Source organism: Pestalotiopsis fici (genome assembly GCF_000516985.1).
Source record: "Pestalotiopsis fici W106-1 unplaced genomic scaffold PFICI_Scf_11, whole genome shotgun sequence".
Lineage (NCBI taxonomy): Eukaryota > Fungi > Ascomycota > Sordariomycetes > Amphisphaeriales > Sporocadaceae > Pestalotiopsis > Pestalotiopsis fici.
The window spans coordinates 95,902-123,170 of NW_006917101.1; the positions used below are offsets into that span (position 1 = coordinate 95,902).

The 27,269-nt window shown below is 50.5% G+C and overlaps 8 protein-coding genes across 8 annotated transcripts; 4 read left to right on the forward strand and 4 right to left on the reverse strand.

The window, feature by feature from the left end:
* Window positions 1–1,184: 1,184 nt before the first annotated feature.
* Window positions 1,185–4,066, reverse strand: PFICI_13042 (uncharacterized protein; the record flags this gene model as incomplete). The annotated part of the gene is made up of 3 exons (XM_007841623.1): window positions 1,185–1,543; window positions 1,616–3,521; window positions 3,581–4,066. The coding sequence occupies 3 exons, from the start codon at window positions 4,064–4,066 to the stop codon at window positions 1,185–1,187; spliced, it is 2,751 nt and encodes a 916-aa protein (XP_007839814.1).
* A 5,913-nt stretch (window positions 4,067–9,979) lies between these two features.
* On the forward strand, window positions 9,980–12,428 carry PFICI_13043 (Neutral trehalase; the record flags this gene model as incomplete). The annotated part of the gene is made up of 4 exons (XM_007841624.1): window positions 9,980–10,165; window positions 10,228–10,291; window positions 10,357–12,223; window positions 12,281–12,428. 4 exons carry the CDS (start codon window positions 9,980–9,982, stop codon window positions 12,426–12,428), a joined length of 2,265 nt encoding a protein of 754 aa, XP_007839815.1.
* Window positions 12,429–14,368: 1,940 nt separating this feature from the next.
* On the forward strand, window positions 14,369–16,215 carry PFICI_13044 (Isocitrate lyase; the record flags this gene model as incomplete). Its single annotated transcript, XM_007841625.1, has 4 exons — window positions 14,369–14,599; window positions 14,666–14,821; window positions 14,888–15,783; window positions 15,858–16,215. 4 exons carry the CDS (start codon window positions 14,369–14,371, stop codon window positions 16,213–16,215), a joined length of 1,641 nt encoding a protein of 546 aa, XP_007839816.1.
* A 388-nt stretch (window positions 16,216–16,603) lies between these two features.
* Window positions 16,604–18,094, reverse strand: PFICI_13045 (uncharacterized protein; the record flags this gene model as incomplete). The annotated part of the gene is made up of 1 exon (XM_007841626.1): window positions 16,604–18,094. One exon carries the CDS (start codon window positions 18,092–18,094, stop codon window positions 16,604–16,606), a length of 1,491 nt encoding a protein of 496 aa, XP_007839817.1.
* A 2,375-nt stretch (window positions 18,095–20,469) lies between these two features.
* Window positions 20,470–22,035, forward strand: PFICI_13046 (uncharacterized protein; the record flags this gene model as incomplete). Its single annotated transcript, XM_007841627.1, has 1 exon — window positions 20,470–22,035. The coding sequence occupies one exon, from the start codon at window positions 20,470–20,472 to the stop codon at window positions 22,033–22,035; it is 1,566 nt and encodes a 521-aa protein (XP_007839818.1).
* Window positions 22,036–22,718: 683 nt separating this feature from the next.
* Window positions 22,719–24,241, forward strand: PFICI_13047 (uncharacterized protein; the record flags this gene model as incomplete). The annotated part of the gene is made up of 4 exons (XM_007841628.1): window positions 22,719–22,906; window positions 23,055–23,438; window positions 23,525–23,696; window positions 23,765–24,241. 4 exons carry the CDS (start codon window positions 22,719–22,721, stop codon window positions 24,239–24,241), a joined length of 1,221 nt encoding a protein of 406 aa, XP_007839819.1.
* Window positions 24,242–24,466: 225 nt separating this feature from the next.
* Window positions 24,467–25,834, reverse strand: PFICI_13048 (uncharacterized protein; the record flags this gene model as incomplete). Its single annotated transcript, XM_007841629.1, has 1 exon — window positions 24,467–25,834. The coding sequence occupies one exon, from the start codon at window positions 25,832–25,834 to the stop codon at window positions 24,467–24,469; it is 1,368 nt and encodes a 455-aa protein (XP_007839820.1).
* Window positions 25,835–25,904: 70 nt separating this feature from the next.
* PFICI_13049 (uncharacterized protein) lies at window positions 25,905–27,020 on the reverse strand (the record flags this gene model as incomplete). The annotated part of the gene is made up of 1 exon (XM_007841630.1): window positions 25,905–27,020. One exon carries the CDS (start codon window positions 27,018–27,020, stop codon window positions 25,905–25,907), a length of 1,116 nt encoding a protein of 371 aa, XP_007839821.1.
* Window positions 27,021–27,269: the final 249 nt, after the last annotated feature.

Here is a 27,269-nt window from a genome sequence, read left to right on the forward strand (position 1 = left end):
ACAGGACATGAACAGCTTGGCCTCTCTTTTTATTTCTCGAGCAACACGAAACCCGAAACCTCGTGGCTGAGCAGGAGTAACAGACGAGAGCTTCCTTCCTCTCCTAAACCGGAGGCCGTGCTCTTGTATGGTAGCTCAGAAGGTAAAGGCAGGTGGGCTCGCAAGTGGGAACGAGACTGGACTCAAAGTTGGAGACGAAGCTCCCTCCTGGAGCACGTAAGGGGCCTCTGGCGCCAGTGGACAAGCTGGGGGTGGTTGAGACCCGCCCTGCCGTTATCTGATCCGTTGATTCCGCCGAGAGGTGGGGGAACTTAGCAGCTGAAGGACGCCAAAGACGCCAAAAACATTGGAGCTCTTTCCCGTCCCCTCAGGTACCAAGACAGAACACTCGCAAACTATGAACAGTCAAAGTCCCTTTTCTCTCCTAACAAGGACCGCTTCGCTTCGGCTATTGCCTTCAAAAAGACATCGTGTCATGTGCATGGAGGTTGACGTTTCTCCCCAGTAGCGTCTTGGTGCTCAAGCTTTGTTTGGCTCCTTTGGGAGTTTCTCTTTGTCAAGAACATGCCGGACCTTGAACGTCTCGCGTCACCATTTGGGTTTAGGACTTACACAAAAGATCCACGATGCGCTACAAAATCGTCAAATTGGGGTCCCTTTTCTAGCATGGATGAATGGAGTCAAAGATTCTTCCATGATCAGCGCTTGCCAGCGATCTTCGGAAATGCACAGCTATAGATCGTGAAAACTTGAAATTGGCATGTGCGTTTGTGATGAGATCGGACTGCGATACCGCTTGGAGTAGCTGACCGCATTTGCAATTGATATATGGAGTGCTCTTCCGTATGTGTTCCGAAGCTTTTTCTCCTCGCATCCGAGATCAGAGTTGGGTACTTGCTTCACTGATGGCGATAAGACATTCTTCTTTTTATATATAAGCCAAATGACTGAAAAAAAAGAGTATAAATTTATTCAATATATTGAGAATGTGGGTAAAATGAGAGACATCATTACTAAACATCCAAGTTGATGGTATCCTTTCATGTGACAACCATTGTCTATCCTGCCCAAACTCTATCCATTAAGCCCAAACGCCGCGCAAAGCTCGTAACGACATTCATACACATTATGTATATTCTCCCTCCTCGCCCATAATTGGGAACACAGTAGCTTTATCCGAAAAACTACCAGGCAAACACCATCAGGGCAGGGTTGAGCGCCACTGGCAGCAAGAAGTGCGTGATCGTGCAGCTTCCCAGTGGCCAGATGGCCGCAAAGTCGTTGATGCGCCATTGGTATGGAAAGACAAAGGAACCGCAAACCATAAGGGCGGTCATAAGGAGAACAAAGATAAAGGTACCCTTGAATCGCTTGAGCAGTCTCGGAATCTCCTCGACAAAGTTGACGTCTTCAATTTCCTTGGCCGTGGCGCCCCAGTTCATCTCAATGCCGAAGAAGTGCGACAAGAGAGCCTGTGACACATGCAGCTGGATGCCGCCGAGGAAGATGGTGAACATGGGAATCCACTTCATATTGTTCCAAACTAGATAATGGGTGTTAGCATCTCTGTGTTTGCGCCATCATCGTTTGGATGACGTATAAGGGGTCAACTTACAGGCTGCGAGCAGTCCTTGCTCATTGAGTCTGTATCGGAGAATTGCAAGAGCAAAGTTGCCAAAAGCTGTGAATACGACAATGATCGAGACATAGATAGCAAACGAATCAAGGTAAAACTTGTCCAGCAATCCAAAGAACCATCCAGAAATGAAGTAGTTCAACAAAGTGAGCGGCCAAGCAGCACCAATGGCGTAGTAGGTACCGATGTAAGCAAGAATAGTGAGCTTCTTGGGGAGGGCGATGGACGAGCCGATGAATCTTCTAAACAAGGGGGTAAAGGGGCCGCGAGTGATCCAGTATCGAAGAGGATGGAACAGGAGCTCGTTACAGCCGTAGGCATATTTCTCCCATCTGGCCAGTTCGTCGTACACAGTAAGAGAGACGCCCTCCTTGAAGCCATCCCCAGTGTACCCGGCGAAGCGTAGGGTGTAGCCTGCGCATTGAAGCTGCATGGATATTTCGAAATCCTCGGACACGTGAGACTCAGACCAGTACTTTTCGTAACCATCCTCGTCCTGGTAGGCGACGGCATCTTGGATAGCTGACCACCGCAACATGGCATTGTGGCCGACAAACGGGCAGGCATCTCCATTGGCGACGGTGAAGGTGATGGCCGAGTAGATGAGCTGTGTAAACCAAGTGACACCACTTTCGAAAAACGAGGTGCTGACTTGCATGACGCCCGACGTAAACTGCAAGATGGCCACCTCGGGTGATTGCTCCATTTCGCTGACAGCATCCAGAAGACAGTCCCCAGGCACACGTGTGTCAGAATCAATGATCAGAATGTAGTCGCCAACGCGAATGTTGCCTTCAGCCCAGGTTCGGCCCTCATCCTCCTGAATGACCTCGTCGAGGCACTGGTTGTAAGCTGCGTTTTCGTCATCCTGAGACCAGGTCGGTGCACGTGAGACTTGAAGCAGTTTATCTTCGACACGGTTGCTGACCATCAGGGCGTAGTTCATGTTCGAGGCCTTCTTGAATTTTCCTCGTCGCAGGAAAACGCTTTCACCCTCGGCAGGCTTGGGGTTGTGCTTGGGTCTGGACACCCAGCCAATGTTGTTTTCCTCGTAGAACTCACGGCGCGCCTCGGCCTGCTCCTCAGTAATCAATTGCATACCATCATCATTAATGAAGATATTGGCCGTGCCACCTTGCATCTCATAGGTTGAAATGGCCTGCTTGACTGAGGCGATCGTGGGCTTGATGACACCGTTGAGACCCTCCTTGTAGACAGGCATCTGAATTGTAACGTGAGGCAGGGCAGTGAAGTTGCGGTCCAAACGTCTTGGTGCCTTTCCTGAATAGTATTTGGAATTCTTGTCCACAGCAGAAATGGGCCCAAAGACCTCGAATAAGTTGACAATGATTGTCTGGAAGAAGAACAGAGAGATAAAGATCTGCACAGGGACCACAGCAAGAAGAGCCAGTCGGGTATAGGAGCCGTCCACAGAGAGCTCGTATACGATATTGCGGAGACCTACACCGACGCAAGTAATCGAAAGTGCCATTGTGAGTCCGACAATCATGGCGCTGGTCAGCTTGGTCTTCCTGACCTCCCCATCGAGGGAAGCTTCGAGATCGACGGCCGATACGCCAACCTCGACCTGATTCTTCTCATCATCCTCGTCTTCATCGTTGCCAGTGCCCCAGATCATTCTCATCAACTGTCGCTCAATAGCTTCTGCTCTGGGCAGCAGTTTTTGAGGCTCGTCTTCCCAGACGACTAGTATGCCGGAATCCTGAATAAAAGCAGCAAAGTGATGCTTTTGGCAGCGGGGAAGGTCGGTCATGGTTGCCAGGACCTGCAATCGGAGGCCATCGGGCAAGGGGATGTAATCGAACGCGCTTCTCCTGGAGCTCAGAATTACATTGACAACTCTGGTATTTACCGTCATGGCACACTTGATGTATTGTTAGAACTGATCAAAAGCTTAGTAGTCGCGAAATCTGAGAGACCTACTCGGACGTTGAGTTGCATAGCCATGTCATGCAGGTTTCCTGGCAAGTCTCGGAGCTGTGGTGGGCAACAAGTATAATTGTTCTTTCCCTTCTTGATAACTACTCCTTCACCCGGGAGCATACCAGTCACGTATTGTTTCTCCATTTGTCGTTGATAGAGCCAGCTGCACATGACATCTGTCTTGACATCAAGCAGACTGTCTCTTGCCGTGTTTCGAAAGTCACCGGCTGGGTAGAGTGTTCGCCGAGAATAGATCGAGCCTGGACGAGAACCATAAGGACTGCCGTTACCGCTGGGGGTCAGCAGGTCGGGTGTTCCAGGGATAGGAGTAGGCCTGGGAAGAGGAGGACTCGTCTTTCCAGACGGACCAACATCGGTCATGGCCATGGCAGCGGTGTCGGTGATCGATATCGTCTTGACATGTCCCTTTTCTTCCTCCTTCGCGTTGGCCCCCTTGCCGGGAGTAAAGTATGACTTGAGGCCCATGTTGTCTACTTTGAATCGCAAGTTGCTATGAACGAAAGAAGGCAAATGCAATGAAAGATGGACAAAAAAACACTTTCCAGTGTTATGCCGTCGAGGCAGGATGGCACTCGTGAAAACAGTAACAACGACAGAAGGATGGGAAGGAGGAGGGGAGGATTATCTCGAAACTAAATCATTGGGCTGTTGGCAGGACCTTCTTCATAGATACATGGATATAACCCGCCCAGACGCACCTCGACCAGAAAGCTACATGCTCCGGGGGGGCATAGGCGGCGGACGTCCCGGTCTATTGGCGCCCTATTGCCTATCATGGTCTGGATACGCACAGAATAATGGTAATAGACGCCGGCGCTTTTTTTTCCCTCTCAGGCTCCGGCAACCCGGCCAGGTCCTCGTCTAGTCTCTGCTGAAAACACGATAAGCTAGTAAATACTCTGCTTGCAAGGGACACCAAAAGGGTCCAGCCAGCGGCGATATATTGTGTACATCCAATACAAAGCCCCCCACTAGGGACAGGGGTGGTCAGGTATGGCACCGAGATATGGGACCGTGCTGGTTGACTGGTGGAACATGTGCGGAAGTACCAGTACAGATGCTTCCCATCATCAGATCTGGTGCAGGAAATATAATGATGACAACCACGTCGCTGATGGTAGGGCAGCCACACGCTGTAACCTCAGCGACGCAATGACATAAGATGAGAGGCTGGCAAGACTCCAAGCTCTACAATACCATCTCGGGAGGTGCGAAAATTGCGAGACAGTCCACCATCTTAGGTCGAGATAAGGCCAACTTTGGTTTGCCTCCCCAGGCATGCGCGAGACATACTACTACGCATGCCTACCTTAGGGAGTTAAGCATACTTCTTCGCTCCAAGAGTATACACTTGGAGCGTGTCCTGTAATGGTGCTTCAATAGAAGGATAATGACCTAGCCAAAAGAGAAGGAGATCCGTTCTTCATGTGTGCTGACGGCGGAAAAAAAAAATTTAAGCTGAATGTAGCCCGTAGACAATGCATGCACCAGGCACAGCGGTACGAGCACGGCAAACATGCCCTGAAAGCTAATCCTGCATGCTGCAAGCGTCGCTAGATCACGCCAGGCTGATCAACTGGCTGATTGGATTTCCGAAGGCCGTCCATGCCTGAAGGAGGGCGAGGATGACCACGATACGAAAAGGCCAAGTCCTTCTAGATGCAACGCCAAAAACAAGCATCCCACGTCTCGTCGCTGATCGGAGAATAGAATGCTGACAGCTTTGCCCGCACTCAAAATGTCAGCATGAATCAAGAACGAACCTGGAGCAGGACAAACGATTATGTCGTCATGATTATAGAATCAATTATAGTACCTCGAGTCATCGAGCCAAATGAGCGCTCCACGAACGGTGGTGGTAATAGTAGAAGAAGAAGCCTCTTTCACCTAACCTAGACACTTACTTAGGCGGATCCCTTGACCTGAAGATGTAAGCTAGGGCCAAACGCACGAAGCTCTGTTTGTCGAGATGGGCTGAGACCATGACTGGCCAATACCCTGGGAGATGGGCCATTACAATGTCTGACAGGCTGCCAGGGTGCTGCGAGATGCAGTAGCGAGTACTGTACCTAGGGAATACGAGGCCACTCTCGAGTGTTATCCAATGTGGTGAGAGTTCCGAAAACTGCCAAGGCCCAACAGAGAGCAGAGAAGAAGCTTGCTGATCCAGACCCAAGAAACATTGAGCAGCAGCAGCAAAGCAGCAGCAGGCCCTGCGCGGTCGCGCCGTCGCTTATTAGCGTCCAAACTCTATCGGGCCCTTCCCGGATCGCCACTTTTTTGTGCACTTACACCACCTAAACTCACCATTTCAAACTGAAGCGTTCCTGAGCCGCTTGAGCGCGATATAGTAGTCGGTAGTTGGTGGTAGTAGTACTTTGTTTATTTGCCTAGTTCTCTATCCTAAAGTTTTAGACCACCGGCGAGAGTATCAAAGCTCGCTCATCTGTTCTTTCCTGGGTCAGCGGATGCGAGGATGATGTGATCTTTGGGCGTAAGTCATTATCTAGTTCTGCGACGCTTCTCTCGCTGCTGCAGCTATCTCATTTCAAGCTGCGATGCCACCCTACACATAGGTCGACTTCTGGGTCGGGGGCGCAAAACCTCGAATAACAATGGTCAATAAGCTCTTGCATCAGCAAATAATTGTGTGCGCGCGCAGTGCATATGGAGCATTATCAAAGATACCGCCTTTAATGAGCATGCGGCTGGCGCCGATATCCCAGGTCTACATCCCAACACAGACATTGAACCTCTTTCGGTGCGGTGAAGCGCCGTTTTTTTTTCTTTTGAGCTCATAGGTAGATAGCCAGCAGTGCACATGGTCCACATGAAAGAAAGAGCATTCATGAAACACATCCTCTCAGTTGGGTCACCGTTGCGGTATGACCTTCACGTCGATTGAGTCAGGTAAGACAAGTCCAGCTCGGAGAGCACGATACAATAGAAGTTCTCGACCACAATTGAGAGACATGGGGGTAGGCTCTGGCCTCTAGTTAGCAAATCTCACCAGTCTGATTTCGTTTCCTGATACCCTGCCTCGCAGGCAACCTGCATGATACCTATTAGACTCTTGCAGCAGTAGTGAGCCGCAAGTAGTCTGGTCAACCTGGGCTGGGCTCCATTAATAGCCTACTAACCACGGAAACAATAAATGCCATGGACTCGGCTAGGGTAGCTGTGGGTAGATATTGGGTCCTCGGCCTCTTTAAGGTTCCCCCATGGCCGCATCACTGCCGTTGAGCTTGCCTTGAAGCATGCGTTCAAACTTGTGTGTGGCGCCCGTACCTAAAAGGGCCCTGCCTTATCCATTGCCAGCTCATCACCACCTTTCAGCTGCAAACAATCGCCATCTACTGCTATCTTTTATTGCTATCTCTTGTTCCCATCTCGGCGGTACTGCGATGCTTCTTCCCGATATCCAGAGTGGAGAATGGTCGATCAGTTTTTCAGCTCTCCCTTTTCGTCCAAGTGGTGCCATTTTTTGCGATTTCAGCTTCACTGAATGTCTGAAGATTGCGGATGCATTTCCATTCTCGTCTTTTACTGACACGTTCTAGACTTTGAGAGATGGCACCGCGAATGTCTCTTTCCACCATCAACAGGATATCGTCCCGGAAGAGACAATTGCCGCTTCCATTCCTGTCGAGATTCGTAGATTGAGGCTTACCGTGAATTGCTTGCCTGCCTCGGTCACGGCATCATATCTTGTATTGGCAAGATGCATATGCCAGAATCATCAGAGCCTGCCAACCTGCCAAGAATTACTGCGCGCGCAACGTGAAGCCATATTGGACGGGCCTCAATATATATACCTAATGATAGACGAATCAAAAAGAGCCTAGCTCCGCCAAGCACTGAGAGAGATTTTGAGATGAATGATTCAACTGTACCAAAGAAACCAAAAAAAATTCAATGGAGAAGATTTCTACTCAGGATTGCATAGAATCATTACGTGACAGACGAATTTTCAGATTTAATTTATTGAAGTGGGATTGCTGCTATATTCGTACCTAGTAGGTATTCCGTCCACCCCAACCCCCAGCATCTTCATAAACAGTCAAATTGGAGACTTTCGATGTGATTGATCTCCAAGAATGCCACGAAGCACGGGAATGCTACTCTAAATTTATTTATCCCCGTTTCTTTATTCTTGCATTCCTTCATCTCTTTGCATGAAAGTCGGCTCGCGATTTTCAGACTTGCTAGTCCAATCATAAAGGTCCGTGGAATTCTCCTTGGAAGCAAAACCAGATTAAAACCAGAAATAAACATGATAGTCAAACTACGGTATTGCTCCGTCTCAGCCAATCAGACTAATTATTTCCGGATGACTGCAGATATGAAATGTGCATTTCATCAATTTCCCCTCCACTGGGATCGTACAAAGCAGCAGACAAGCAATCACTCGGGACTGCATTTACAGTTGTATAGGCCATGGCCGGCATATGAGGCGGATGTGACCCATATATGAGTTCCTCATCCTGAAATAACATCGGCACAAATATCTAGCCATGCCAACCAAAAGGACAGATTGTTTCATGTTACATTGTCTGGACTACAAGACCTTTACTTAAGTATGGGATCAACCTGACTGAGCCTCCTTAATTATCGGACTTATCAATCATAGCCGACTTAATGTTACATAACGATGCCGTTCCCGTCTACTGTTCCTGTAACACCAAATCTTATACAGAGTCAGTTACACCTTAAACTTTCGCCCATTCTTGTTCTCAAGCCGGCGGGTGAGCAAGTAGCCGTCAGCCCGTCCGGCCGAATATCATGAGGCAGACCAGTAAAAGTCCCTGTCGGAGATGCTGAGGGTGCGCCCGGGGACCGGATGCAAACACAAGCCTATTGGTTCGTTCTGATGTTGTGTTACAGTGGGGGGTCACACCGTCAGATGAAGTGCATTAGGGCTAAGCAGAAGGCTGTGATGATGTTTTCGAGATCACGAGGAACGTCTGCTCGAGAATTGAATTCTACAAATTTTGACCAAATAATATAACATGTAAGCTGAGGTTGAGGTCAGGGTACTATTGTATGTCAGATCCACCATGTAAGGACTATTGAGAGAGGCGAACCACTACCCAGTGCGGCGTCTTATCATTGTTCAATCGCTCTAGGGAGATGCATACGGTCAGATCTGCTTTTCAAGTCGGAAAATGTGAAACGCAACCTCTGATAAGCAGAGATATTGACGCTGAAAATCATTGAAAATTGCTTACATATGGCTGATTACCATCAGCAGGAAGCCTTCGGGCAATGGGCAGGCAGGTTAATGTGTAGACAATGGCCATTGAGACAGTTTCCCTATCGCACGCCGGTGCCGCGCCCACTGACTCGGACAAAAGAAGCAAAGTCATTCACCTACCACGGCTCCCTTAGCTACCTTAGCTACCAATAACTGCAAAGTATAATAATAACACTGAATCGATAGGAACAAAAGATGCCGTTGGGCCTGCAAAAAATGAGCTCGTGAACAGCACAATCGTCCAAGAGATGCCTCTCTGGAGGCTCACGAGCTGCCTTCTGTAGAAATATACCCACAAATTGGCGTCATTGAGTGGAGGCCCCGATGGAAAAGAGCTCCAGCGCGAGCGAGAGGAAAGAGCGGTCCCCGATGATATCATTCTCAATTCAATCAGACTTTTGGCAGTTTCTCACTTCTGTCGACTTTGATTTTTTTATTTTCTACCCCTCCAAACTCATTGTCATTTGAAAAAAAGGCAGCTATCGTGAAACCATCTCGTGTTTGCTAAAACAATACGAACGGACACTGGCATTTGTCTGTCTTCTCTGCACAAACTTTTTTTTCTTGGCCCTGTCAGTGTTGATCGCTCCTAACAAGAAGAGACAGTCTCAAGAAGGCCCCTGCTTCTCTGCATCCATCCATCCTTCTTTACTTATCTCTGCGAGCCCCTCCCCCGCCACTCGCCCTCTCGTGAGCGTTCAAGCCAGTGGCGGTCAACCTTTTCTCCTTTGTCTCCCTGACATAAGCTCCAGCATAGCATAGACTCAATTCATCTCGACAACCTTCTGTTCGGTCGCAGCGATACTTCACGATCCGACCTCGGTTGTCCTAGAGCCGCTCTGCGACCAACATTATCCCTCCAAAGCTTCCACATAGCTCGATAAGCTGTATTGCCCAGCATTCCGAGTGGCATTCGAACTCGAGTTCCTCCGCCATCGAGTTTCATCTCTCTTGTCCCCAAGATCCATCGAGTCCTGACAACAACAACAACAACAAAGCCATTGGATCGATCTCGATCTTGATCCTTTCTCCTCTGGCGCAACGGCTTACGCAATTGACTATCACTCGAAGCATTAAATTTAGCCATACACATCGTGCAGCGCTTTCGTGCACAGTTTGCAACCATGGAGGCACCGACCAAGGAAGATCTCCTCAAGCCAGTTGAGCCTGGCGTACTGCCTTCCAAGTCCATTCGAAAAGACTCCATCTTTACGCCCGAAGATCTTGGTGTATACGATGATGCTGCAACATATTACAAATCCGACTCGAGGCATGGCGGGGCTCACCACCGAGCCCGCACCTACTCCCAAGTGAGTATTAACTTCACATTACAAGGTGCATCTTTACGACTGCAGCTAATCATTGACAATAGAATGGCCTGAACCAACAAATGGAGCGTCTGGGGCTCGTTGAACCCCATCGAAGAGGAAGTCATGGTAAGTTATTACCGCTATATACTTCTCCACAGCTGCGTTCATTATCGACTGACTATTCTCACCAGACGAGGCAAGCAGACCTCACGCGCGCCAATTCCTGGTCAACGTCGATCAAACCCTTGAAAGTTTGCAAGCACAGGAGGACACCGACGGAAACATGCAGATTACCATCGAAGACACTGGTCCCAAAGTCATTACTCTCAGAACGGCAGCTTCGGGTGGGCACAACCGTTTCGACATTCGCGGAACTTACATGCTCTCCAATCTTCTGCAGGAGCTCTACATGGCCAAGGAGTTTGGCCGGAAGCAGGTTATTCTGGATATTGGACGGCTCAACGAGAATCCCGTGAGCAGATTGTCTCGCTTGATCAAGGATCAATTCTGGGACGGATTGACAAGACGCATTGATGCGAGCACTGTCGAGATTGCTGCTAAAGATCCAAAGGACTGGACTGATGATCCGCGCCCGCGTATCTACGTGCCTCCCGCTGCACCTGAGCAGATCGAATACTACCGCAACATTGCTCGCGATTACCCCGACCTCCGTCTGGACGTTCAGGTACTTCCCGAGGTTATCACGCCCGACTATGTTGTCGGCCTCAATGATGCGCCTGGTCTCCTGGCTACTGAAATGGAAGAGTTCACCGATCCTGTCACTGGCGAAAAGAAGCTCAGGGGTCTACCATTCGTTGTTCCTGGCGGTCGTTTCAACGAGCTGTACGGCTGGGACAGTTACATGGAGTCTCTAGGCCTTCTCGTAAATGACAAGGTGCATTTGGCCAAGGCCATGGTACAGAACTTCTGTTTCTGCATCAGACATTATGGAAAGATTCTCAATGCCACCCGATCATACTACCTCACCCGATCTCAGCCACCCTTCTTGACCGACATGGCACTGCGAGTGTACGAAAAGATCAAGCACGAACCTGGTGCCATTGACTTTTTGCGTACTGCTCTTTTGGCTGCAATCAAGGAGTATTATTGCGTCTGGATGGCAGAGCCAAGATTTGATCCAAAATCCGGTCTCTCGAGATACCGCCCCGAAGGTCGTGGTGTCCCGCCAGAGACCGAAGCAGACCACTTCGTGCACCTCTTGAACCCGTATGCAAAGAAGCACGGTCTGGGTTTCAAAGAGTTTATCCGTGCTTACAACCATGGCGAAATTCTTGAACCGGAACTGGACGAGTACTTTTTGCACGATCGAGCTGTACGAGAATCTGGTCACGATACTTCCTACAGACTTGAGAGGGTGTGCGCTAACCTCGCAACCATTGATCTCAACTCATTGATATACAAGTACGAGATGGATATTTCCCGAACCATCCGCAACGTCTTTGGTGATAGCTTGACTATCCCCGCCGAATGGTGCGGTGGCTCCATGTCCGCCGGCCAAGTGGAAACATCAGCGATCTGGGATCGCAGATGGAAGAGACGTCGAGCTGCTATCCACAAGTACATGTGGAATGAGGAGGAGGGTATGTACTTTGACTATGACACTGTCAAGCAAGAACAAAGCACATACGAGAGTTGCACCACGTTCTGGCCGCTATGGGCTGGAGTTCCTGACCCGGACAAGGCTGCCAAAGTGGTGCAGAAGGCCCTTCCCAAGTTTGAGGCGTACGGCGGACTCTTGTCTGGTACGGAGAAGTCTCGAGGTGAAATCAGTCTCGAGCGACCGAACCGACAGTGGGACTATCCATATGGATGGGCACCACAGCAGATGCTTGCCTGGACCGGCCTGTACCGTTATGGTTACCACGAAGTAGCGCAAAGGCTCTCATACAAGTGGCTTTTCATGATTACCAAAGCATTCTTTGACTACAACGGAGTCGTTGTTGAAAAGTACGATGTTACACGGCCCATCGACCCCCACCGAGTTGACGCAGAGTACGGCAACCAAGGCCTGAACTTCAAGGGCGTTGCCAAAGAAGGGTGAGTGATTCGTGATCCTGTTCTCTTTTCCAAGATTTACTAACAGCTCTCTATCAGCTTCGGCTGGGTCAATGCCAGTTACGTCTATGGCTTGCAGTTTGTCAACACGGAGATGAAGCGTGCACTCGGTGCCTTGACACCGTGGGACTCTTACCAGAGAGCGCAGGAGCAGAAGGAGGCAAAGATCCTTGAAGAACTGTCCTAGTAATCTTCTGGGACTTGTCTCATACTTTGCAGTGTGAAGTGCGCATCCAGCTGCGCCCTCACTACCAGTGTGTCTTCAAGTCCAAGCATTCACTGAACCTTGGCGGAGTGTCGAGCGACCAGCCATATATTGGAAGCAACATGCATCGTGGGCTTTGGAGGGTGAGCAAACCTCATTTTAGTTTGCAACCGTACTGGGAATAGATGGAACCACACAAGAATCCAGCTACACTCGCCTTTTCAAACAACGCGAGGCATATTCTGCATCACAGACACACTAGGCGTTGATCATCAATTCTATCGAGTTCTGCACTCCTCAACGGACGACGTACCTGCTAAATAGTGATTACCAATGTTCTCTAGTATTGTATTGTATTGTATGCACAGCATAGGTCAATGACCCTCTATTTTTGTAACGCACATGTATAGCGCTTGGCAGCATTTTTGGTAAGTGTGCAAGTAAGCCAGCGTTCAACTTTCGGCCCATTAAATGGCCTTGAAGGTAAAATCCACGTCGACTGGGAGTCATGGCTCGATGCACGCCCGGCCCATGTGACAATGCCCATGGATAGACTCGAATTTTTGAGTTTCGACGTTTGCAATTGTTTGACAGGTACCGCGTAGTCCCCTACCGTACTGACTTAGCCGTAGCGAGCCGAGGCAGCGATACGGCCAATCATATGGCTAGGGACTGACCCTTTCGGGCAATTTCTCGATTTCCCCAGTCGCGTGCACATTCAAGCATGGAGGGGAGGAGGGTACGTTTTCACATGCCAAAACTCTACCACGAAAAATGATGCCGTTTGACACCTGCATGCGACTTTTTTTTTTTTAAGGTGACATCACATATCGACACAAAGACACTGACGCAGTCGCCAATTGACCTGGATGGATCTCAATATGGCTCCAAGAGAGATGTGGTGTCGTTCAATTGGACTGGCAGTACCGGACCTACTGTGTAGCGACGAGATCTGATCTAGTACAGTCATTGATACCTACCTACCACTGCTGTTCTTTATCCCCGGCAAGACGGGAGAATACGTACCTATGTAGCCGCACGATAATAGATTGACCCACTCGAGGACCCGTCTATGGAATCTACACTAAGGGGGGCTCCAAAATCCTCGGAATCGCAGCGGAATCTTTTTCAGACAGTCAGACTTTCGTCATTGTCAAATGCCAGCAGAGAACCAAGAGGCAGAGCCAGAAGGGGACAGGACAGGGCGGCAGCCCCGGCTTTTTCCCCCAATAATGCGGGGTGGCCAGACGCCAAATGCCATGGGCCAGTTCCATGCTTCGGCATCTCGGCCAATGACGGCAAAGACCACGACCTGACTAAGACGCCTTTGGGCCGGCTTGTCGTGCAGCAAGACATGAGCCTCTACGATCAGAGGCCATCTCCCACGTCGCCGAGGTGTAAACTCTTGGTACCCGCTACCACAAGCTCAGACTAGGACCCAAGAGGAGCGTGGTAAGTCTTGTCCAGCTCCCAAGCACATGGACACTGCTGCCCCCCAATAGGGCGGCCTGGTGGGAGTCATGGCGTGCAAGAGCAGGGCTTCCGAAAACATTCTTGGGTCACAGCCGCTCGACCGATCTTTCCCGGCCCTTCCTAAGCATCGGCTGTAAGTCGAAACAGCTCTTGGGTAGGTAATGACTAGAGATCTTCTCCTTCAGCTACGGTTTGTTTTCTTATCTTCTTTCTTATTACTACTTCTCATATTCCTCTTCATCTTGGCCCATTCTTGCGAGTGACCATTGCTTTGAATATAGTTTGTTAGCTATAATCCAGAATTGGGTAATTTGTCTGCTCTATTATATATTGCTAAACAGCTTGGCCATCCACCCAACGCCCCTCCTTCGTCATACTACTTATTGGTTGTTCTTGATATTGTTGCATACTGTAACGCCTCTCCGTTTAGTCTACAACACTCTGCAACCATGGCCTCCAACAATATGATCAACCCGGGCATTGACCCCAACATCGAAGATGACCTCTTCGCCCAAGAAGTCGAAGCCGTCAAGAAGTGGTGGAGTGATTCCAGGTGGAGATACACCAAGAGACCGTTTACCGCAGAGCAGATTGTCTCCAAGAGAGGTCACCTCAAGGTGGAATACCCCAGCAATGCTCAGTCCAAGAAGCTTTGGAAAATCCTCGAAGGCCGATTCCAGGTATGCCATATACATGCACGAGAAAATACCAATTGACAAATATGCCCTGTGCTGACCCTGCTTTAGAGCCGTGATGCCAGTTATACCTATGGTTGCTTAGAACCGACCATGGTCACGCAAATGGCCAAGTACTTGGATACAGTCTATGTCTCTGGTTGGCAATCATCTTCGACGGCCTCATCCTCCGACGAGCCTGGCCCTGATCTAGCTGACTACCCCTACGTAAGTCGCTTATATATACCTTGTCTTCAATATAAGAACAATCCGAAGCTGACCCAAGCCAATTAGACGACTGTCCCAAATAAAGTGAAGCATCTCTTCATGGCCCAGCTTTTCCACGACCGAAAGCAGAGAAACGAACGCCTGAGCGTGCCCAAGTCAGCTCGCACCAATCTCCAGAATATTGACTACCTCCGGCCGATTATTGCAGATGCGGATACTGGTCACGGCGGTCTGACCGCAGTTATGAAGCTGACCAAGCTTTTTGTCGAGAGCGGTGCCGCTGGTATACATATTGAAGATCAAGCACCAGGAACCAAGAAGTGCGGTCACATGGCCGGAAAGGTCCTCGTGCCCATCAGCGAGCACATTAACCGCCTAGTCGCCATCCGGGCTCAGGCCGACATCATGGGCAGCGACTTGCTCGCCGTCGCCCGCACGGATGCCGAGGCAGCCACGCTCATCACCACCACCATTGACCCGCGTGACCACGCCTTCATCATGGGCAGCACCAACCCGAACCTGCAGCCGCTCAACGACCTCATGGTGGCAGCTGAGCGCTCCGGCAAGACGGGCGACCAGCTCCAGGCCATTGAGGACGCCTGGTTGCAGCAGGCCGGACTGAAGCGCTTCGATGAGGCCGTCGTCGATGCCATCAACGGCGGCGCCCTGCCCAACAAGAAGGAGTTGGTTCAGCAGTACCTGGCCCAGGCCAAGGGCAAGAGCCACAACGAGGCCAAGGCCATTGCCCAGGGCATCGCCAAGGTTAATGTCTTTTTCGACTGGGACGCACCCCGCACCCGCGAGGGCTACTACCGTCTCAAGGGCGGCTGCGATTGCGCCATTAACCGTGCCGTCGCCTATGCCCCCTACTGCGATGCCATTTGGATGGAGAGTAAGCTGCCCGACTTCAAGCAGGCGCAGGAATTTGCCAATGGTGTCCACGCCGTCTGGCCAGAGCAAAAGTAAGTTGATTCGTATCTCGGTTTTTCTGGTTTGCGGGAAAAGTATGATCTCTAACATTTTCTCTCTTCTTTAGGCTGGCCTACAACCTCTCGCCCTCGTTCAACTGGAAATCAGCGATGCCGAGCAACGAGCAAGAGACGTACATTCGCCGTCTGGCGTCGCTGGGCTACTGCTGGCAGTTCATCACGCTGGCCGGCCTGCACACGACGGCGCTCATTAGCGACCAGTTTGCCCGCGCCTATGCCAAGAACGGCATGCGCGCCTACGGCGAGCTCGTCCAGGAGCCCGAAATGGACGGCGGCGTCGACGTGGTCAAGCACCAAAAGTGGAGCGGTGCCAATTATAGTGATGAGCTCCTCAAAATGGTGACGGGTGGCATCTCGAGCACCAGTGCCATGGGCAAGGGTGTTACCGAGGACCAGTTCCACTGAGAAGATTTTGTAGGGTGTTGAAAGAGACGTTGATTTGGTTGGAGAATGTGATGTTTTGATTTTTGATGATATATCCTAAGTTACTAGAGTTATGTTGTATGAATCGATTGCTGGGAAAATATTACTTTCATATCTTGAGTTGTTATTGCGTGTAGCTACTGAATTGGTTTACGTGAAATCATTCATGCACTATGGTAACATGTGATGATAAAATCTGTCTGGTGAGTCATGCATTTATTATATACCTTGTGTTGAGCTAACCAATATAACACGCCATTAAGATGATGGCATATTGTCACAGCAGCCGCACTAGATAGCATCTTGTGACAATGCTAATCTTGCCAGTCAACATACAAAACAGTCATCTTTCTTGACCCCAAGCTTGTTCTCAGGGTGCCACAGTATCCTTCTCCTCGTGGTGCTCCCTCACATCGTCGCTCTTCTCCTTGACCTGGGCAGCGCGCCTTTCGAGGTCAGTGTCGAGACCGCCTACATACTGGCTCTTGTCGGTGCCAACAACGATCCATGGGGCCTTTGAGAAGAGCTCGTTCATGTGCTCGAGGGGTACGCGCCGGGTCTCGGGCAGAATGAGCCAAAAGAAGATGGCGTTGGTAAAGTTGCACACGACAAAGACGATAAAGTAGTGCCAGCCGCCGACGTTGCGAATGGCAATATCTGTCACCTGCCCAATCATGGTGTTGAAGGCAAACGAGGTCATGGTCGCAATCGACACGCCCTTGGACCGCGTGTGAGTGTCAAAGATCTCGGCCGGGATGATCCACGACAGAGGGCCGCACGAGTACGAAAAGGAAATGTTGTACAGCCAGGTTACAATGATGAAACCCCAACCGGCAGAACCAGAGCCAGAGCCATCAGTGGAAGGTGGGAAGACAGCGAGGAGGATCGTGGCGATCAAAAACATGAGGCAGTTGGTGAGATTGCCAATGATCAGAGGCCAGCGACGGCCGAAGCGGTCAATGGTCAGGATACAGGCGGCCTGAGCAAGCAGGGCGAGGATGGAGTTGATGGCCTGGTACTTGAGAGCGTTTCCGCTGCTGATACCAATCTGCTCAAAGATGGCTACGGAAAAATACTGGATTGCTGAAACACCAGTCATTTGGACCGAGGCTTGAAGGGCGCAGGCAATGAAGAGTCTGCGGAAGGCGGACCGATTCACAAAGAGCTCCTTGTACGACTTGGCCTCGTGTTCATGCTCGAAAGCAATCGTCTCTTGGATCGCAGCGTACTCGGCCTGGACAAAGGCATCATTGACGTCGCCATGCGCATGGAGCTTGGCCAGAGTCCTGAGACCCTCCTCGCCGCGACCATGGTCGACGAGCCAGCGTGGTGACTCGGGGAAGAGCAGGATGAGAGCGGCAAGGATCGCGGCGGGCATTAGTTGGATTCCCAGGGCAATGCGCCATTGCCTGTCATCGTCGTAGTTCTTGTTGGTCCCCCAGGTGATCCAACCTGCCATGAGAGCACCGATACCCAGCATGAATTGCTGGAGAGCAGTGACTCGCCCACGAATGGTTGGGTGGGCAATCTCTCCCTGGTACACGGGAATAATCATGGTCAAGAAACCCACGCCCAACCCAGCAAAGGCACGGCCGGCGTAGAGGTAGCTGAGGGATTGCGCAGCGGTCTGGACAGAGCCACCAATAATGAAAATCACGGCACCGAGAAAGATTGTCCATCTTCGACCGAGTACATCACCAGAGAGACCAGCAAACATGGCGCCAAAGAAAGCGCCGCCCGTGAACAGGGAGACCACGGCACCATTCTCAGCACCACTCGCTTTATACGTATTCGTAAAGTGCTCGCTCCCGACAACACCGGCGATGACACCGAGATCGTAGCCGAAAAGGGCAGAGCCCATGGAGGCGAAAACGCCGACGAGAAACTAGCGTGAAGAAACAATTAGATTTCGAAGTCATGGGCATTTGTAGGGATTCACTTGGTGTAGACTTACCTGATACGTATGCGGCGACAACATCTTGGATTGTCAAAGTAGAAGGCCCCGACTGAAATGAAGTCAAGCACACAAACGAGCAGTACAACTCTCAGCAGCCCTGGAGGCTCGTCTGTTCATATATAAAAGTGCAAAGACGGACGCGGGTTCACGGGCCGCCGAGAGCCATGCCATCTCCGCACGACACACGTGCGATTTTTGGAGGAGTCAAGGGTTTCATTGATGGGCAAGCTGCAATGCGGTCGGTTGGCGAACCGATGTTTCGAGTCTCTACTCTTGGGCTGTCTTCCAACTGGTGGAAATTGCACGAGTATATGGTGATATATGAGCAGGGCTCATATGCGCACCAATAGCAGACCAGGTCCCAGCCCCTCGGGTGATGCTACACGGGCTCCAATCTGGGGATGATGTGGAGAGCCGAATCCTTTCTCCGCATGCTCCAAAGTTCCCCCATGGCATAGTGGGTTCGTCAATTCCCCCCAAGCATATGAATAATATCGATCGTATTGGAATCCTTGTGACCATGTAAGAGGCTTGGCCTGCTCTGATTGAGTTAGGTAGTGCGAATTTGTCGTTGCCGTGCTTGATGGGAGTTATCCGCGCCGGTGGGAACTCTGCCATTCAGCCATCTGGGGCGAATGGTGTAGCTGGGCTGGCATGGCCTAGCATGATAGTATATGGATTGATAGGCCCACGAAGGATATGCATAGTATGATGTTAGTGGTCCAACCATTGTTGGTCAGCTAAATATAGTAAGTCAGATTTACTAATTTTGAAAATTTTCCTCCTTTGTTAATAAAATAAGATTCATGACGGCCGTCAGTTGAAGAGATACAGAGATTTAAAGGCAATGCAGGTTGAGTACCTAGGTAGGTTGGGTAGACTCTTCTGTTTAGTGAGCTGCGACCCATGACAGTAAGAGACGTACCAAGCCGTAGGTACCTACCTATGTAGCATCTCTCTCGTAGGTCCGTCCGGTTATACGAATTCTAGTATATGGTGCAATCATGGCATGGCCGTATCTAGTGGAAAGGCAAATGCGTTCATTTTTGATTTGGTCGCTCACTGGAATGTTTACAGAAAGTTGCCGCAATGTGGGCTTTGAATGCGTGACCTTTTTTCGCCTAAAAAAGAGAGTTGCCGTACCAGAGCCACCCACGATCTTTAAGGTTCCTCGCTATCTTCCGAAGCGTGGGGCCGCTTTACTGTGACGCTGGCTGACTTGACTGGAACGGATTTGCCAACTACTAGTCGAGAATGAGTGGGCAGTCCCGATGGATATCGTTTCTCTGCAGTGCTCGTTGAACACTGTACAGAGTATTGGCTGGCTGGTGAGCTGTTCAGAGTATTGGCTGGCTGGTGAGCTGTTCAGGTGGTCTGGTGCATTTATTGTATTGTCTTGAAACCTCGACAGCTGGCCCATGATCGAGGCGAGGTGGGAGTGCATATGTAAGTGTATCTCACATGAACCCCAAGGCAAATGGGCAGCAGATCGGTTGCGCAACAGACGGCAGCCACGAGGTGGGCTTTATTACGCTACACTACAATGTATTGCACTACGCTACACATGTGCACAAGTAAGCTGGTGATAAGTCGGCAAGAAAAAGAAAAGAAAAACGAGAGAAAAGAGCGGTCCGTCTGTCCTGCAAGAGCGTCATTGCCAAGACCTGTCAGGCCCGATAGTGTTGGAGGGGTCCAGAGCCACCAGTGGCGGTAAGACGATAGATCGATACTTTGAGATACTACAAAATTACACACAAAACCATGTACTTTTCTAACACGCACCGACCGACTTGCTTCGTGCCTGACCACATGCACGCAGCACCAACAACCTTGCCAACCGGCATTCCCCTTCCCCCCACCACCACATCGCCTCGTGGGCTCAGCCTCTGGACAGGAATCCTTCCATCCTTTCTTTGCACAAACAACCATCGCAGCCGTGCTGGCGATCCCATCCCTTTTCTTTGATTGATCCCAAACATGACTCAGCTGCTCTAAAAAACTACTCTTTATTATACCACTTTGCCCTTTATTATGCATCTTTGATACCCTTTTCCCATCTGTTGCTCATAGACTGAAGCATTATCATATCTCTCCCTTCTCTTTGGGTGGTACTTTCTTTCCTTTATCCCGGATGTCACGGCAATAGGTCTGCGATCGCGGCCCAGCTCAGCTATCATAGTCGGTCAATTGCGCCCATCGACCAGACGAGTTTGCCAACTCGAACAGCATTTTTTTGCTCTCGCATTGCTCCGATCTCTTACATTCCAATATCCATTCCAATGTACCACCTTCGCCGGATATCGTTTGTGCTTTTATTTGTCCTGGTTATCAGCTTTCTATCATGGCTGGTACCACGAGTTCTTAACCCGACTCCTCCAAATCAACAGCAGCGCGAAGCAAATGCTCGCTGGGTGAGCACTTCGCCCTATTGGCTCGACCGCCAAGCCTGCCGTTGGATCAGCTTGTGTGGTGTCCTGCACGTCCGGTCCGACCCTGCGGCAAAGACTGGTGACGACAATCATGATGGCAGTGGAGAGTTGAAAAAGACGACGTTCGAGCTACGGTCTTTGAAATTGGAAGACAGAGCCGAAAATTCCAGAGTCGACAAGGGTGTAACGCAGGGTCCGAAAACTGCCATGCATCAAGAGCGTCTCCGAGAGATACCAGACTACGTGCTCAAGTATGCGCCGCTTGTCCACCTCTACTCTGGCGAGAATTTCTGGCCATCAGATATTGCCGATCACATTGAGCATATGACGCCGCACGTGGGCGACGAACGTATCAACACAACCAGCCCGCTCAATCTCGCAGCCCTGCATGGGCTGGATTCGGAAGAAGGCTTCGTCTATCTGAAAAGCGACGATGACGTAGAGTCGCGGCCCGCTTGGCTCCACAGCCGCGCAAATATCCCACTGCCATATCCCGACGACCAAGATACGTGGGAACCACCTGTAGATTCCGATGCTTCTCGCTGGCACGGCGATGGTACGACATGGCAAGAAGTCAACAAAGATCATCCGTTACAGAGGATATCAGATCCACGCATGCGCACGCCTCGCTACCCTCCACCCACCTCGCGCGGGTCGCCTCCCAGGCACTCAAAGAGGGACCAAGTACCCATTGGCGATGTCCCCCAGCACAAACCTGATGAATCAGGTTACTCGAAAGCACCAGCAACTTTGGTTCTTGTGGATAAGGGCTCTGGGATTGTGGACGCCTTTTGGTTCTTCTTTTATGCCTACAACCTAGGCCAGACCGTTCTTGGGATCCGTTTTGGAAACCACGTCGGTGACTGGGAACATTGCATGGTCCGTTTTGAATCAGGGATGCCGCGCGCTGTCTTCTTCAGTGAACACGAAGGCGGCCAGGCATATGCCTGGCAGGCCGTGGAGAAGCGAGGAAATATCTCTGAAATCCAGCGCCCCGTCATATATAGCGCCGTCGGCAGTCACGCCATGTATGCCATGCCAGGAGACCACCCCTACGTTCTTCCTTTCAAGATGCTCAAAGACGTCACGGATCGTGGTCCCTTGTGGGATCCTGCTCAGAATTTCCGAGGTTACTGGTACGATTACACCACGACCAAGGATGCTGACGGCCTAGAGCCGATCAAGGAGAACCCCGATGCACCGACAGATTGGTTCCATTACGAGGGGCCTTGGGGTGATACCTTGTACGGGCTCGACGACATGCGCCAGTGGCGGCTATTTGGCCAGTATCATTATGTTACTGGCCCTGTTGGACCAAAGTTCAAGAATCTCGGCCGAGAAAAAGTCTGTCAGAACTGGCGGTGTCGGATACTGAACAGCATTTCAGAAGGCAAGAAGCGCAGCTGGAATTCCTGATTTAAGCGATCATATACAGGTTTATAGACAATCAGCATATAGAAATCAAAAAGAGTTTACGATCATCTCAATACGGCGGCAATGTGGCCACACACTTTAAGCCCGGTCTCGCTCGGCATGCCTAAACAGCCCGTATCCCTGTGACTCTCGGTTTCTAGATCGACTAAAAGAATTATGTCAGATTGTTCGTTGTACTAAGCCTTATACCAGCTATCCACGGTGTGTGATGATCAAAGTACTATTGCATGGTTAATCGCAGCCAAAAGAAGAGAACCCCAGAGTTAGACTTGGGCGAGTCCAGCAACGTCAGCCATGCTATGACGTGGTCTTTCTCTTCCTCCACCTACTGAAGCAGCCATGTTGGATTAGAGGCTCGGCACAGAGAGCACTAACTTTATAGTATGGGGTTCCAAGATCTTACAGCGCAGGTTTCCTTCACTTGCGCCCTCCCATAATCTGACCAAAGTATATTCATATTATGCTGTCAGCATGAACACGCAGGTAGTCGCACCAGCCAACTCCTGACACATCTCCAATCAACTCAATGAACATTGGTCAAATGGAAAGGAAATCGGTTTATATCGAGAACGTGGCCGGCTCGTTCTTGATTATTTCGTCTTTCGAGAAAAGCAATGAGATTTGATAACCAAAATAGCGACTAGAAAAGAAGAAGACGAGAGAAAATGGGTGATTTATCCTCGAGTTTCACTATACCCTCAGAGTATCAAGATGAACTTGGATATGTCCACGACATTGGCGACCGCCGTTCTGATGCAGAGATATTCGAGTCACTGAGCCAGTATTGCCCCATCACTTCGGAAAAGACCATATGGGGTTTCTGGGATGCGGGATTCGCGGGAATGCCGTCTTGGTATGTATATCCCAAGTAATATCTTGCCCAAGAATTGTCAGAAATGATTCTGCCCTATTTGTTTGACGCACGCTGCTTTGGCTACAAGTCTTCTATGGACTTGTTTCATTATTCATGAGGGAATCTGACCCCGCTTATGGTCCTACAGGTGCCAGCGCAACGTCGTCGACTGGGTCCGCATCAACCCAGGCTGGGGCGTCCGCATCCTGGACAACCTCCCCGACTCGCCCAACTACGCGCTCCGCTACGTCGGCGCGGACCTGCTGCCCCGCGTCTTTGTCGAGCGCCGCATGGACGGCCCGACCGTGGGCGCCCACAGCGCCGATCTGCTCCGGGGCGCGTGTCTGTTCCAGTACGGCGGCGCCTGGCTCGACGTCGGTGCCATTCTCATGCGCGGCATGGACCGCATCTGCTGGAAGGAGCTCGAGGACCCGCAGACGCCGTTTCGGGTCGCGGCGCCCTTGATCTTTGATCAGTCGGCCGGGAATCACTTTTTTGCGGCTCGCAAGGGGGATCCGTTCATCAAGCACTGGTACGTATGACACGGAGACCTGGGCAAAGACGAGTAGATGCTGCTTGAGCCCTGGAGAGGAATAATGTCTGATGAATCGACTTTAGGCATGACTTGTTCTGTTACATGTGGGTGGACAAGACCAATGTCAATGGCATGCGGAACCACCCCATTCTCAAGGACACGAACAAACGCATCTTGGACCAGTACAAGGAGATTGCACCCTATCTCTGGGACTGGAGCGTTCCTCACGAGAAGGCTCTCGAATACGTCACACAGGTGAGTCATGAAGCAAAAGAAATCCCCTCAAAATAAAACATGATCACTCAGACTCGAGCTCGGCTCAGGTATCCGTTTGGGCGCACCTGTGCCACAACAAGGACACGGGCGACGGCTTCAACGCCTGCGAGTACTGGGAGAACAATATCTTCCTCTTCAGCTCCAAGGAGGACTGGCCGGCCGAGGAGATGCTGGGGTACGCGGGCTCGGGGCAAAAGATCATGGACCTGCTCGCCCTGCGGCGCGACGCCGCCGACAGAGATGATGAGCAGTATAAGACGGCCGAGAGGCTCGTCTGGACGCTGCTGGCGCGGACCTGTATGCAAAAGGTCACGCACGCCGCGGGCATTACGCATTCGCCGCATCTCGGTACCCTCTGGGATATGCCCGAGAACGAGGGCAAAGATTGTGCTCCCGGCACTTTTGGTGAGCTTCTTCGTTATGGATCTGTGCATTTCAGGCAGAAGAGGGTTGCCATTGAGAGGATTCCGGCACCGAAGCCCCAACCTGAGAATACCTTCAAGAGGGGACTTTTCGAAGCCTGAATTGAGTTCGTAGCATGGGTGCTATATGATTGAGTTTATAGCCAAGCAAAGCAGTGATATCAAGATAACATCTGGGCCAAAATCATCTGTATGCTTTTGATATTAAAAGCTACCACAAACTCCGAGAATGTAAATTTTGAAACACACTGATGAGTACAAACGATCATATCCATCCAGCAATCGACATTGGGCATGCACCGCAGATTAGTTGGCAGAGTCCGAAGCTCAGCTTGCCTCGACAATACCCATCCCTCTTGACTCAAAGGCCTTGGCTTGGGCTCTCCAGGCTTCTCGGATTTCTACAATCTCTATGCGGAGCTTGGCCAACTTCTTGGAAATCTCATTGCGCAGCCAAGCATCTTGGCCACTCATTTCCAGTTTCATCCAGCGCTTCGTACCCAACTTCAGTTGCATCCACTCCACCATGACGTTGCTGTATGAGAAAACTCGCGGCATGGCAATGTATTCCTCCCACTTGACTTCATCGAGCTCCAGATCCCACATGATTTCAAGGAGCTCGACCTCACCCCGATGCACCGCGATTTCATAAGCAGTTCTCTGCCCGTAAGGACACAAGTCGCACTCAAAACCTTCCACTTCATCTTCGGAGTCGTCCTCGGGATCGTCAGAAACGGATTCTCTGAAATGATGACAATTAAAGCTACCGCGCACCGCGCCATTATTTGCCTCGAGCAACCACATAGCCACATCCTTGCTGCCTGTTGCGATGGCTCGCATGAGAGGTGTGTGACCACCATCATTGCCTGCCAAAATAAATCGTTCACTGTCATCCCCGAAGAGCCAGTCCGGATCAGTTCGTGGATGTTCCCACTCAGCCAGCAGCTTCATAGCCTCGACATCCCCTCTCTCGGCGTTGATGAGCCACCACGGCATCGAGTACCATCTCTCAAGCACATAGTACAAATTGTGATTGCGCCGAGATTGATCCGTGGCTGCATAGCTGGCCCGGCTCTTTTCCCACAACAGGTCCAATTGTTGCCGAGTCAAAAACCTGGGAAAGAAGCGCGCTGCTTTTTGATTTAACCAATGGTCTTCGTTTTTGATGTGGAGGCCCTCTCTGACTGATGAAAAAGTATTGTAAGAGACCAGCCAGTCAAACACAAACGATCGAGCCTTTTCAGATATCCAGCCATGCTGCATAATTAAAATAGAGCTTTTTATATGGCCTTCCAGGTCCTCGATCTGTGAATCGAGAGTTTCGTATATGTACTTGCAGGTCAAAGTACTTGGAACAACGTGTTCGAGTAGAAACTGTAACGGCTGCGGATTGGGACAATCGCTATTCTCGGCCGCCCTCAAAGCTAGTTCAAATGCTGTCCGCTGTGTGCGGGGATCTTTGACGTCTATTCGGGCGCCAAAATTGAGAAGAGCTGCAAGATGGTGCTCCATTCCCTCAGTTTCACCGCGCAAATAATCGTACCATTTTGCATCAAACAGGTTGCGATTACCATCTATTTTGACGAATGGATCGACGCCAAGTTCGAGCAAGGCTGTGAAGATGTATCCGTTGAAGCTCTCGTAGGCTAGTGCTATGAATGGTTCTGAGAAACAACCAAGATTAGTCAAGTCCATCGCGAATTCTGACAGGCACACGCAAGCTTTCTGGAGAGCATTGATAGCCGAAAGGAAGCAAGCAAGACTTTCAGAAGGCATCAAACTTACCATGCTCGTGCTGGGGTGCATACGGTGGCGGGGGGTTATTGAAGTCGGCGCCGAACTCAACCAACTTCGAAACGATGCTTTTATATTGAGAGGGGCCCGCATCGCTTCCGAAAGCCATTGACATTGGTCGATCAGTCACCATGTTCAATAAAATCCACAAGAGGTTGTGAGAGAAGAAGTCCTTATTGGAAGGGTCTTTGGTAATGTGTCGTAGCAAAGGAGCTATGTTGTCGGGATTGCCTACTGCAAAAGCCAAACAAACCGCTGTGGGGGAACGTGTCTCATCGTCTCGAATGGGATCCGCTCCATATCGTAAAAGCAGCTCGATCATGGCGGAATTGGGGCTGATTTCCCTGGCGGCGAGTTCCAGGGCTGACATATTGTCAGAATCACGATGATTGACTGGAATAGTTCCGTCTCGGAGTAGGCGTTCAACAACCCTCGTGAAATCGTTTCTTACAGCTTCATGCAGCGCACTTGTAATCGACAAGTCCTGTCCAACATCCCACTCCTCTGCAAGCAAGACTCTAGCGCCATAGTCCAGTAGAATCAGTGCAGCTTCTTCATTGCCTGGTGGATCCATGGCCATACTCAGCGCAGAACGTTGTTCGTAGCTCACAGGTAGGGGTAAATTTGCGATCTCTAGAGGCTCGCACAAGTCTGGCTTTGCTCCATGCTCTAATAGCCATTTCAGCATAGGCTCCCGACCTGCCTGGACTGCATGGAAGATTGCAAAATCACAAATTTCATCATCCATCCCATCCCACCAGGTCGCAAGATCTGAGTTGAAATCAAACCCCGAGGCTAGTGATCTCTCGAGTGTACCCATGGACATATTGTCAAGGGCCCAAATGACGGCACTGCCTCCGTCTATTTGTTGTGCGTCCCATTGATAGAGGAGTGGCTCGAAAACCTGATTAAAGCGTCGATTTGTACGTGCCAATGCTGCAAGGTCGCCGTTGCCGTAGCCAATTGCTCTTGGTGCCCTTGGAACCTTTAGATTGCGTTTGTTCCTGACGCCGACAATGGCCTCTCCGGCGACAGAGTGGCCAATGATACGTAAGAGCTCGACTGGCAATAGATCAAAACGAGCCATTGCAATCAAGGCCCAGAAGCGTGCGCCACAGAAGTTCCTGGATTCAATTCATAAAAAAGTAGAGGTGAGCATATGTATGTGAAACCATGGGACGACGCGGCGGCAGTTAATCCTCTTTAAGTTACGCACGCGTACACGCTAAAGATGTTGCTACTCTGCGGTTGCCGCCGACTGTGGGGAGTCGGCACTTGCCTTGTCTGCTTTTGGACGAGCTAGGCTTATCTAAGGTACTATAATCTATCGGCTCCC